Source organism: Maylandia zebra, linkage group LG1 (genome assembly GCF_041146795.1).
Source record: "Maylandia zebra isolate NMK-2024a linkage group LG1, Mzebra_GT3a, whole genome shotgun sequence".
Lineage (NCBI taxonomy): Eukaryota > Metazoa > Chordata > Actinopteri > Cichliformes > Cichlidae > Maylandia > Maylandia zebra.
The window spans coordinates 21,076,262-21,089,800 of NC_135167.1; the positions used below are offsets into that span (position 1 = coordinate 21,076,262).

The 13,539-nt window shown below is 38.0% G+C and overlaps 1 protein-coding gene across 3 annotated transcripts in view; it reads right to left on the reverse strand.

Annotated features, from left to right (window-relative positions):
- Nucleotide 1: 1 nt before the first annotated feature.
- tub (TUB bipartite transcription factor) overlaps nt 2-13,539 on the reverse strand; it is a 63,235-nt gene continuing 49,697 nt past the window's right edge. For 2 of the 3 annotated variants that reach the window (XM_004543182.4, XM_004543184.4), the window contains exons 4-12: nt 12,708-12,845; nt 10,564-10,719; nt 9,636-9,757; nt 7,706-7,897; nt 7,414-7,526; nt 4,276-4,390; nt 3,392-3,490; nt 3,092-3,263; nt 2-2,455 (exon numbers count right to left, since the gene is read on the reverse strand). In XM_004543182.4, the coding sequence (XP_004543239.1) occupies nt 2,322-2,455; nt 3,092-3,263; nt 3,392-3,490; nt 4,276-4,390; nt 7,414-7,526; nt 7,706-7,897; nt 9,636-9,757; nt 10,564-10,719; nt 12,708-12,845 (1,241 nt within the window). In that variant the 3' untranslated portion in view covers nt 2-2,321. The remainder of the gene's footprint in view (nt 2,456-3,091; nt 3,264-3,391; nt 3,491-4,275; nt 4,391-7,413; nt 7,527-7,705; nt 7,898-9,635; nt 9,758-10,563; nt 10,720-12,707; nt 12,846-13,539) is intronic. The other variant, XM_004543183.4, reaches the window with a different exon arrangement.

Consider the following 13,539-nt stretch of genomic DNA (forward strand, 5'->3'; position numbering starts at 1 on the left):
GTATTTTTATGTAATTTTATTTCTTTTTTCCATGAACAAAGGACTGTGTACCACCAAAGTAAATTGTACACCATTTACTGTACATTACAATGACAGCACTAAAAACAAAGTGACAGAACCTCTGGCTCTTGGACACATGTATGAAAAGCAGACTTTACAGCAAGAGTATCAACAGTTTTAAAATAGAAATTTGAAATAGTTAGAACACAGTTGAGTACAAGAATAGCACATTTGATAAAGATTTGCTCAGAACCCACAGTAACAATAGTGGAGATTATTCGTCACCTCCATTCAGCATTTTTTTTTTAATGGTCGTAAAATACAAAATACCGTCATATATTTGAGAAAGGATACTGCCCCATAAGGCGCAAGAGGAATAATAGTTTGAGTAAAAATATGAACAGCAATAAACTACGTGATGTAGAAACTTACTGCCAGTCAGATGAGGAATGTATCATACTCCATCTCAGTGAAGCACAGAGCTAATTTAATACATAAAGCAAAAGATGGAAGATGCATCGAAGCTATGGTAGTTTCACATTGTACGAGTATGTCTGTTGGCAGTAAGTCAATTTCTGTTCGGTACATTTTCCAAGCAGAGATCAGAAGATACCAGCACAATCTTAGTGTCACGGCTGGGCAGCTGGTGTGTTTAAGGTATGGACCCAAAAAGCGGACGTGAGAGAACTAACTAAAGTTAAACAAAAGGCGAGCTTTCATTTGGGCTGACACAAGAATCAAAGGCGAGAGGAGGACTACATAAACATAAATAAAGAAAAAAACTTAACTCGACAGCTAAGACTATAACTTTGACTAAGACTGACATGGGGGAAGATAGGCAGACGACCTGACAACGAACAGTAAGAGACAAAAGACTTAAATGTGCACATGAGGTGATGAGGGGCAGTGGAGACACGTGAGGAAACAGGTGACTAGAATGAACATAATGATGCCACAGGAAAATGTAAACCTAAATACAACGGGCATGGAAACGAGACTTTCAAAATAAACAGAAAACATGACGAGACGCAGACATGACAACATGAAGGACTAAAACAAAGGTGCCAAAACACAGGGGGGAATCTACTAAACAATGAACAATAACAGCAACCTAGCATAATAGAAATTAACTAGATAAGCTTAACTAGAACATAAAAACAGTGAAACTAAAAACACTGAGCCAGGACCGTGACACTTAGGCCTGAGTACCTCAGATATCTGCTATATATCTGTTGCCTGATTTACAGTATTATGTAAATAAATAGCCATCTATTTAGTGCAACATGTTCTGGACCCTAAATATAATTTTAAGTTAAAATCTTAAGATGCACACTTATTATTATCTTCTGGATGTTGTGCAACCTCAGGCATTGTTTTTCAGTCGAAATGAACTTTCATTAAAGAAAAAAAAATTCTAAGTAGCTACAGAGAAATCCTCTCGGTGTATGTGAGGAAAGCAAAAAATGCAAAGACCAATTCAAGCTCAGCTCCTTTTACGGCCAAGGTGTAACACTGGAATTAGTCTTCAAAGGCACAATAAAGTATGTACAGCTATAGCTCATCCACCACAGACTTCAAAGTAAAGTGCACCATCATCCTACACATTCACGTATATGACACTGTGACACAATATTGTATATGATACACAGCACTGTGTAACATGCCTTACCCTTTTTCATACCTCTAATTTTTTTTTTGTTTTTACTGTGGATACAAGTGATCTTCCTCTCATGACATTTAATGTGCTTGCAGTTCCGTGGAACGATTACAGCAGAATTTGTTGCAAATGACAGCAGAGAACATAAAATGTGCAGGTAATAAATATGTCAATAAAATAAATACATTGTGACATGCATGTTATTATTAATTCAGTAAGTATATAAGCAGTATCCATGCTCGAGGAAGCGTGTGACTTTGTGTTGGTAGACTACATAAACCCAGTCAACTTTTTTTTTAAACTTACTGATGTATAACGGTTAGTTATAGTTCACAGATAAAGAAATGTTAAATTACTAGAACTACTACATAAAGAAACATATTTATAATGCCAGTGCAGTACAAAATGACTATAGTTATCAAAACAAATGAATCTGATTTGGAAAGTGGATTACTCTTTGTGCTTGTTTTCTTCCACTGACAAACACCATCCTGAGGTCCCACCCCACCCCCACACACATACGTACACATAAGTTAAGTCCCATAAAGCATTTCAGGATATGTGGGACTTCCAAGGTAACGGGTGATCTCAAATCAGCGATACATAAGCAGCCCTTGTTGAGACAACAGGAGGAGTTGTTATCCACTGAACTTCAGGCTGGAGTCTATTCACAAGCTAACTTGCTGTCAAAGCTGGAGAGGGCAATAGCAAAGGCTTGCAGGGCACACATTGGGTAGTTATAGTCCATGGTGAACACATCTTCTGCCACACGGCCAAACTGCATCACAATATAGTCAGCTGCAGAGGGGAAAACAAGTAGGAAACAGATTATGTCTAAGCTGATTTGAAACATTTCCCCTTTTTACTGTTTCTTCACAAAACTCATAAGTACCTATTTCTTTATAGCAATATTAATATAGATAACTGACAAAATAAGCTGTATGATATAAAGTATAGTGTAAAATAATCTGCCCCTCAGCAACAGTTCCACTAACTTTCTGTAGTTTCTCTTTGGCTGCTTTTTCACTCATTTTCAATCCAGTTTTTGTTCCTTTCTTTGGAACTATGAAAAAAGTCAAATATAACACAGTATGATGGGCAAAAAAATTGTATTTTATGCCAGCAAGTGAAGCAGTGTGGGATCGTCTCAACAGAGAACAGAACAAAAGGCATCCAACATTCAAAGAAGAGCTTTGAGAGTCCTTCAAGAAACCTGGAAAACTATTCCTGAACACTCCTGAAAGAAATTCTAAATCTGTCTGACAAGTACCTATATGTAAAATAATACTGTCTAATTTAATAGCATCCACAGTATCAGGTTATGTGGCTGTCTCAAACAGTCATTGGGTAAAACAAGATTATAAAACAGAAACAGACCTTAGTCTTTAGCCTTTGTTTAGTATTTAGAAATGTTATGTGTGGACGAAAGCTTACGGTCATTGTCGTGAATAATTTGGAAATTCTTAACGGAAGCCTGAGTGACTCTGCCGTGGAAGTTGAGCACGTAGGACTGTGTGTCATCGTTCCACACAGGCGTCTTGTTGTGAAGTTCAATCACGCTCTCTGTGTTCTTGTTCTGCCACCTGGCCAGCAGTGACTCATGATCCTGTAATGAAGAAGAATAGAAAAGCCTTGGACATGGACACCATATGTATCGGATCAATTAAATAAGTATTAGAAGAGGCTGAACTGGTCAGAGCAGCTGCGACTACTGAGAAATTGGCCAACACATACATTTCGTGGCCGAATAGAAACTCTCTCGTGGTCCATGTTCATTCCAGGAATGATGACACTCATTTTTCGAGGCCCTTTAAATCCTAAGACATTGGTTTCCTACATTTAAAAAAGAGAATTAAAAAAGATAAACAGATCACCTCTCAATGCCCTTTCTTAAACAAATGTTATCCTAAGGTGGATTACTGAATGTTATTTCTGGATGCAGTTACATAAAGCTGTACTTTTCAAAGCATTAGCTTTAGCTAATATTTGTCGTTTTGCTCACTGCCATCGTAGGACGACCGGCTGACGTCCATGTCATTTCATTTTTGACCTATTTTTAAACCATGACCTGGCAAAATGTAGCTCATTTAGTTAACCTTTATTTAACCATGACGCTCTTTTTCAAGGGAGACATGGCCACATCTCAATTTTAAACACTGCATCTGAATTTTTGCAGTGCGTTGTACTGTCATGTATGAGGTTGTTGTGGGAGGTTTTTCAGATCATATAAGTACATTTCTCATGAAAACAGATGATCAGTTACTATGCTGACAGTTAAGATATTTGCTAACTATGGCTATTTTAATTTCCTGTTTATGTAGCTACTTAGAGCTTGAATCACAGCTTGTGCTGCAAATAAAGGATGCACAGTGGTTGTCTGCTGCCAGGGCTTAGACAGGGAGGACAGAGCTGCTCCATTCACAATTCTGCTGCAACTTTTTTTCCATTTCTGCCTAATGCAGTTTTAAACAGGTTACTGGAAAAATGCATTATTTTAAATCAGTAGTATTACAGCATATTTCTAACAAAATCTAAATAATAATAATAATGCTGTATCTTTTCAGCAACGTGAAAACACAAGTATAGTCAAGTATAGTCTAGCATTTTGATGAACTCACATAGCAAATGGCTGCTAGCTCTTGACGCAAGTTGCTAGCTTCGAGGCTGGTGGTGCTCTTCATAGGGTTCAGACCGTTGTCATATACAGTGAACTTAGTTCCCATGAGGTTTGATCTGCAAACAAAACATTACACATTAAGGAATATAATGACTCTCTAAAACAAACACCGGCGGTGGGGCTCAAACTACCTGCGTAAATTAGCAGTTTTGCTATAATCTGGCATGTTTACATGTTATATTTTTCATAATACTTATGCCCACTAACATGCGCTATGTTAGTGTGCATGTGCTAAATATATTAAAAACAAATAACTGGAAATAACAGGTATCCAGGTTTAATTACATAATGAAAACAGATCGCATGGTTTGACACTTGAGTTTTGAAATATGACCTGAGCTCCTTTGCAACAATTGTCACTGGTGTAAAACTTGTGTTTTTGTGCTCTCCCTGGAGTATCATCTCATTTAGTTTCAACTGAAACCACACCTTACAAAATGAATTATGTTGAATTCAGTAAGACTTAAGGTAGCGAATGAGATCATAAAATCGTCAAGAAGGTGTTCACAGATAAAATCACAAGTGGAGTGATTTTTCCAGAGCCTTCTACATACTGTCTGTGGATACAAACTGAAAGGGAAATAAAAGCAGAGTACAGTGTTTGCAAACCACTGCATGCTTTTGACTTCATGCCCCTCCAAATATAATTGTGTTCCACTCGAGTTCGTCCTTGTTGGCTTATGGCTCAGCAGTGATTGATAGACTGGATTTTGGCAGGTGGGTGGTCCAATCTAAATCCCGACAGACAAGGCAAGTGGCTAGTGCTCTGTCTTTAAGCAAGTTCTTACACAAGGTAAACACTGGCTGAAAAGTTGACAAAATATGGCATACAACATCCTTGACTCGATTCCCAGCGAGAGCACCTTTGCTTAATTTCATACCACCTTCTCCCTCCCTACCCCACTCGATCTTTTTTTCTCATACCACATTTACTTTCATATGTTGCACTCGCTTTTCGCTTAGAAACCTTTTTCTATAAAATGAGGAATTAGAAAACATATTCTCCGCTGTACTGTAGCGCTGATGTTTGATGTATTGTGCTGTTCAATCAATCATTAATTAGTTCTTACACTTTTTAGACTGTCAGTCATTAGTTCTTGCACTGCACACCAGTAAATGGCAATAAAGACAGAATCTGCAGGAAAATTTGTCCAACTATACTCAATTCCAGCTATGAAATAACCATTTATCTAATATTGGAGAACAACATTTGCATTTCTCAGTTATACTCGTCCAGTGTATTTTAAACAACTTTGACTTGACACCTACCTGTGCGGTGTAGGTGGTGCCATTTAGAAATGCTTCTTAAAAGCCACATGTTTAGCCGTCTCATTTAGATATCTCATTTAGGCCAAGGACTGATGAAAGGTCACTGTTCGTTCCAATTTAGACCGCCATCATTCAAGCAGGACAGTGCAAAGCTTTGAGCGGTACATCGACCAGTGGTCCAAAGACTAAAAGGTTGCACAAGCCCATATTTGATTAAACTCTAGAGGGGCTTCCATGGAGCCTTGAAGCTGTTTCTAATGATTATGTCAATCATGTTTTGTTTTGGTTTGTTTTTTAAAAAATACAATTAGATTAGAAATAGTAGTTCGAGCACAAAAGTTAAATAAGAAATCCAACACTTAGCATAATTACTCAGATTATGTATTCTGATCTGGAAGAAATTATTCATCAGTTAAAGTCTTGCACTTCTTTACTTGACAACATCCCCAACAAACTCTTCAAATCTGTGTCTCGTTGTTTTACAAATCATATTATCAATAGCTCTCTCCAGACTGGAATTTTCCCTGTTTCACTCAGATGTGCTGTAATCACACTGCTACTCAGCAAGAACAACTTAGAGTCATTGGTAATGATTATGGAGGCATTTCTAATCTTTCATTCCTCAAAATATTTAAAAAAAAATGTTTACAAACAACCGGATGAATGCCTTTCAAATCACAGCATTTATGATGAGTACCAATCAGGGTTCAGATCTAATCATAGCACAGAAGCAGCTCCTGCTAAAGTCATCAATGACCTGCAGATCAACAGTGACTCACAGAGAGTTGCAGTTTTACTTCTGCTTGATCTCACTGCTGCTTTTGACACTGCTGATCGTGACATTTTAATTTAAAGGCTGAATGACTCAGTTGGTTTACCAGGTCAAGTTCTTGATTTGCTATCATCATACCAAAAGAGGATCTAGATGTGTTCTTATGTTCTTATGTTCTTATGTTCTTTCTTGGTACTATCATAAAGAATCATAATATTATCTTGAAATTCTTATACAGATGATACATAGTTTTACCCATCATCGTCAAAAAATATGTTCATATTTATCATCCCTTCCTCTGAAGCACAATGAGCGAGTCAGAAACCTTGGCAACATTTTGGACAGTGATCTCAGGTTTAATAAAAACATCAATAAGGTTAGTAAGAACTGCTTTTCGTATGTTAGAAAAGTTAGAGGATTCTTATCTCAAAGGGAAATTGGTCCATGCTTTCATAGAAATTAGTTTAGATTATTGTGGTGCTCCATTTGCAGGACTCTCACAAATAATCAGTAGGCCGACTCTCGTCGTATTCAAAATGCAGCAACAGAGTCCTTACAGGTACGCACAAATTTGACCAAGCAGTGTTGAAGTCACTTCATAGACTCCCAGTGCAATACAGAATTACCTGTAAAAGCTTTTTATTAGTTCATAAAGCTCTTAGTAGTTTGGCCCCTTGAGTACATCTCTGACTTGCTCACTGTTTATAACCCAGTCAGATCTCTCAGGTCATCAGGTCCAGAATTTTTAAATGTTCAGATGTAAGTATGCTGAGGGAGTGTTTGGTTACTGTGGTCCTGTTCTTTGGAACAAGCTGCTCACACAGACCTACACTTAATAGCTGTGTGTGTTTTTTAAAGATTTATTTTCACTACCTTAAGGTATTGTACCTTTTTAAATGCGCTTCTTTCTTCTGTGTTAAGCACATTGACTTTAGATATAATGAAATGTGCCATATACATTAATATTGCCAATGCCATATCTAATTCCTAATGTAAGCTGCTAAAGTGTTTAATACAACAAAGCCACTGAGGACTTACCTCAGTTTGCCAATAAAACTCTCTCCACCTCGAGACAGATCAGTTGGATCAATGGAGATGAGGTAATTTGATGTTTTACTCTTTTTCCTCTTTCTCCCAGCTAACAGGAACACCTGTTACCAAACCATATTGTCAAACACCTACAGACAATCAACATGGTTTGATACCACAAAGCTGCATTATTTGAATATATAAGTTAGATTAGAGTCCAGATGTTAACAACTTACTGTAAAAAGATTCCCTGACAGATATCTTGTGTAATATGTTTTTAAACCTTAAAGACTCGTCTCACCTTCTTGCCATCCTCTCTCTCCAGGTGGAGATAGTAGGTCGGATACATGCCTCTGTCCATGCCCTTTTTGTCCCTGGTGATTCTGCACTTCACTCTGACCCCCTGCGGTGCTGGGCGCAGAGAAAACTCCTCAAGGTCATCAACATCAATGGCAGGTTCACTGACTGGTGGAGTGGGTGCTGAGGCCACCTCCTGTAGGATCAAATATGGCAAGAGCCCTCGTGAAATGGTGGACTGATGAGCATTAAAGCAGAGGAATGAGTCTGGAAATCAAATTGTCCACTGGGATTAAGAATGAGCACACTGTGTCTAAAATAAGAACCTGAAGCAGAGACAGAACATTGAAATGACTGAAGGGAAAAAATTAGAGTGGAAAGAAGAGCAAAGAGAAATTATGTTATCAAAAGGGGAAAGAGACAGCAAAGGCTGGGAAGTCCATAACTGTGTGTTTCATTCTGTGCTTTTCTACCTAGTTATACTTTTACTGCATTCGCAGTGTGTTTGCACTTAAAAAGGAAGTCATTGCCAATCAGACGCTTTCCAGATGGTATAACATATGGAATCAACATCTAATGCTACTGTTCAGTTTTGACTAGACCCCCTCTTTCCTGAACTCCTCCATATATGCTGCAGATGCAAATTTCTATTTTTAACTCCATAAGACATTTTGCCACTGATACTCAGTACAATTCTTGTGTACTTTGGGATACCTCAATCTTTTCTCCTTGTTTCCCTTCCATAAGAATGGCTTCTTGAAAGCCACATATCCACTGAGACTATTTCTGATGATGGTTCAGTGAACAAAAAGTGGATCAACTAAAGGGCCAGATGTATCTCTGTCCTGTGACATGCCTTTTCTGTTTTTCCCCCCATATCTTAAAGACGTGACATTTCAGAATTGGATCTTTGCTAAGTTGTCTTTTATGTGTGAATACAACACTGGTTAATCCCTTGAGTTTTATGCTTGAATGATTCATAGGCCAGGCTTAAATGGCTCAACAAAAAAGGGAAAAAAAACCTCTGATAATGGTCAGGTACAAGGACTGTACAGAACATTAGCAAAAAGCAGTTAATATCCAAAGAAAAGATGAAAGGCTAGGGCACTATGGCCCAATACCACGTTAAAAACAAAAAACTAGAAACTCTAGCTTCTTGGAAGCAAAGATTGCAAAAAAATGAAGGGTGGCTCAAGACTTTTGCACCACACTATATCTATAAACAAAGACATTTTTGGCTACTTTCTTACGAGTGCACTGCAACTCTCGTGTTACCTGAAAGAAGCTGTTGGTCCAGTTTATGACCAAACACTATCTAAAAGATTATCTGCATATTTTAAAAAATATGCAGATAATGAGCAAAATGCTCACTGAGGTAAGAAAACAACTGAGGAACAATCATAGCTTTAAAGGAATCACTTGAGCTGGTTAACATTTCTGTTATTGAGTCTTCCTCAAGCAAATTGAAGTTGTATGTGTCCTCCCCCCAAAACATGACAGCACACCTGCATCCACAAGACTAGTAAGAAGCAAAGTACAATGTGTGGTCCTAGAAAAACATGGAAAAAATAAACCTGTTTCTGAAACCTGTTTTCTAAAACTACTTTTATTGCACCATGTTCATTCACTCTTGAGCTGCTGTAACATGAATCAAATGGCTGAATTGCCACATCAGCATACAGTCAAGTTCTATAGAGTCTTGCTAATGACCTACTAATTGTATTCAGGTTTGAGACCCCTGGCATATGGGAAATACTTAATTTGTTTTAAATTAAGCTATAATTGTCTGCAACTCTACTTTCAGCTGGGAAACTATCCAAACTGGTGATAAAATAGCAGATTTTTGTTTTTTATTAGCTACTGTCAAAAGGTGCTCGGTGCTGCGCAAAAAGACATGCAGAGAGCACAAATTCATGCTGTGAAATTAATTTTACCTTGCTGGACTTTTTACTAGTGGCAGAGCCTGGTCTTGTGTTGCTGTTGAGCTGTGAAGAGCTGGAGCTAATTTCATCATCATCATCCTCCTCTTCATCAAAATTCATGCTGCTCGATATACCTTCACAGGAAGGATGGAAAGAAGGATCGAGAGGAAGAAAGAACAAAAGAAAGAAATTAAATTGGAACTGTGGCTAAATACCAGACTTAAATCCCAGAAATATGAGACTACCAGACTGATCCACTTGTGGCTGTGTTTTATCTGGTGTGTTTTCACTGATTACAGTCTCATTTAATGAGCAATTTTGTTGTAGTTTTTGGCACATAAAACTTGCTGAAAATGTATCTTACTTAAAGCATTGTGATGTCTTACAAGAAGAAAGCGTAGCGTTCATGCTGAGACTGCTAAAACAACATTCTTGCCACTTAAAATAATCTTTTTATTTACTTTTAATTTTGCAAAGTTAAACCCAGTTAAGCACCTGAACTCTAACCCTCATCACTCAACTCCCTCTCACAGTACACTGTGATGAAAAACTGTCATAATAGATCAAGGAAGTACGTGCACTATTACAACTCTCTCTACTACACTGTTGCATCAGTGCATTTGATTGTAAATTACAGTTCACATTTCCCTTTGCTGCATATAGATTATACAGTTTTTGTGTTAATTATGTATGGAACAATTGATGTGTGTTAGCGCTGAGTGTTTACAGTACGAATAATTATATTATTTTTCATTCAGATGCTGGATTTTAAAATGGCCTATTTATTTGGAGTTGTGTGTTTTTTAACATGAGTCAGTGGTTTTCATCCTCCCACCAACACAACGCAGCAGCAGACCAGAATGCCGTGGGTGTAAATAAGGACTTGTAGTTGTGCTATTGCAGAAGCAGTGGCAGAAGCTTTCTTGAGCGCTGTCAGTACCTTTTTTGAGCATGGTCACGCGAAGATCCTGTTTACTCTGAGACTGAGTGCAGCTCATCACGGGCTCTGCCTCGGCCTCCTCTGAGGTGGGGTGACCCACTGTCAGGATCTGGATCTGACTGTCATCCTGCTGGGAAGCCAGGCCATCGATCGCTGCTGAGTCAAAATCCCAGAAAAGAAAAACAAACTCTTTCAGAATGACTCACTTCTTTTCCACTATCAGTATTTCATGCTGTTGTAAGATTCAAGTCTAAATGAACCACTGCAAAGTACAACAAGGGCAGGTCATTCAGCAATAATTTGTGCATTAATCACATAGTCAAACAGCCTGAGTAAATCTGACAACATTCCCATTTCTCCACTTTTGGGCATTTTGTTTTATGTAATTGTTTTGCTCTGTGTCTTCAATATTCAATCAACTTCTAAAGTGTGCATTCAGGCAAAAAGAACACGTCTCCACTTGTCCTATGAAAAAAAAATTTAAAAAGAAAAGAAAAGAAAATATTGCATAGAGTTTGCAGGCATTCAGATTTACAGCTCTATTAAGGTCCCGCCACTGCATTTAAATCATGTTGTGCAGCACCTTAATTCTTTTCTTCTGTTGCATGAACTAATTTTGGGTGTAAGTTTTGGCTGCTGGACAGATGACCTCACATTTCACTCTAGAAAACCTTATACAAAGAAATTCACGGTCAACTAAATGACTGCAAGTTGTCCAAATCTCCCCTCCACTGCTGTGCTGCCAGTTGTTATGAGGTGTTCATTTTTCTCCAAACATCATGCTGTACATAATAACCAAACATCACCACTTTGCCCTCATCTGTTCAAAGGACAGTGCTCCATTCTATTGTCTTGTAGTATTTTTTCAGATGCAAACTTAAGCCATATTGTCATGTTCTGCTTTCCCCTAAGCAACCCTTCGAAACAAGTCATGCTTTTTCAGACTTTTTCTGATTGTAATGTCATGAACTTGAACATTTTTTTTATTTTGTCCAAGAAGAGCACAGTTTGACCTTGGGATGAAACTTCTAGGAAGTCTACCCAGGGAAGAGGGTGGCATTATGCTAACACACATCCGGAAGCTCCAGACTAACTGCAAAAAATGTTGGTTTTAGAAAAATGTTCACACTTGCTGATGATGAATGTACATAGCTGCATAACATCCTGTAACAGCTGTCATTTTGACGTGACTGCATATTCTACTCAGTATATATGTTATATATTAACATGCTGCTTTAACAAAATTAGGTCAGTCTTATCTTTTGATTTCTTATTCATTCCCCTGTCTTTCTTTTCCTTCAGAGATATGCGTGTAAAAATCAAGAATCCTATTTTTATTTTATGAAAGTATGTAGAAGGCTGCATTTTCATATCTTCATTATCTAAACTGAAAATGAACAACCTCTGATCTTGCTAGAGCTCATTTTCTAATGACTGCATCATTTCTGCTTATGCTTTAACGAATCAGAGCACGAGACAGAAGAAGAAGTGAGACAGATCAATAAGTGGTGAATCTGGCACTACTGGCCTGGATAATCTTTTACCACAGTTGAATCTAATTCACTTTCCTGGGACAAAGTCATTCCAAAGGCAAGCATCTGCTGTATTGCAGTATATCAGATGCCAAATGTCTCCAAAGTCAGATATTGTTGATCATTTTTTTGGCAAACACCTTAACTATTATATTTCATTGTGCTGAGTCTGCAATAACACACATTGAAGGTTGAACGGCATGGAAGCTTAAGGGAAACAATGACAGCAATTGTAGTTCTTTTAATCTTCTAATGTAGGTCTTCATTTGTGGTGTGTCAGTCTGTCATACATCATCACAGACACTGAGCTCTGACGACTTTGGCACCATGGCAGGGGATAAGAGGGCAGCCGAGTTTCACTCAGTTGTGCTGTTGCCAGCTGTGGCTCAAAAAAGTCAGTGGGGAAACGTTATCTGAGGAGGGCATACAGAGCTTGGATAGACTGCTGAAGCTGCTGGATAGTAAGGATTTTGGCTCCTCTCTTTTTCACACAGGGGACCGCTTCTAAAAGCTGATTATTTGGTGTTTAAAAATGGATGTGCAAAGCCCAAGAACAGTATGTTTATCCATTTTTCACACAGTTTAATTAACCATTTGAACCAGCACACTGACCTTTGTGTTTCCCCTTCCTCTCCTTCTTTTCACTGCCTGTCTGTGGAGTGGAACTGGCTGATGCTTTGCCCTTTTTGGCTGAGCGTGGTGGCTGTGGATCCGACATCACCTTCACCTCTTCCTGTTCAGCTTCTTGCACTGAACACAGGAATGAACACGACTGAAGCACATGATGGGTTATAATAAATATGTCTTTCACATTAAACATTACGTTATGTTCTAGTGTAATACACAATACCATTTAAAAGTATTTTCCCCTTTTAGATATATATTTTTTAATATAAACATAACCTGAGTAAATACAAAATGCCATTTTTAAATGAGGATTTAATTTATTAAGGGGAAAAATGCTATCCAGACCTACCTGACCCAATGCAAAAAAAGTTATTCGACCCCTAAAACTAATAACTGGCTGTGCCACACTTGACAGCAAGAACTGCAACAAAGTTGTTCACATCAATGTGAAGGAATATGAAGCAATCCTTTCTACAGAATTGTTTAAATTGAGCCACACCGGAGCATTTTACATCATGAATGGCCTGTTTAAGGTCACTCCAAAGCATCCCAATCAATCAACTTTGAAGCCATGAAAAAACCTTAATCTGTATTTTTTTAGTCAGTCAGAGGTGGACTTGCCGATGTGTTTTTGGGTCATTTTTGTGGTGCACTAGAACTATGCCATAGAATAAGAAATCAGGAAGGTGGAAAACACTTTTTCACAGCAACCTATTGCAGTAAAAATGTTCAATGTGTTTATTTGATCTTACAGTCACAATCAAAGTGACTGTAAGATCAATTTTTTACTCAATGTGGGACTAATACTGGGCTGCAA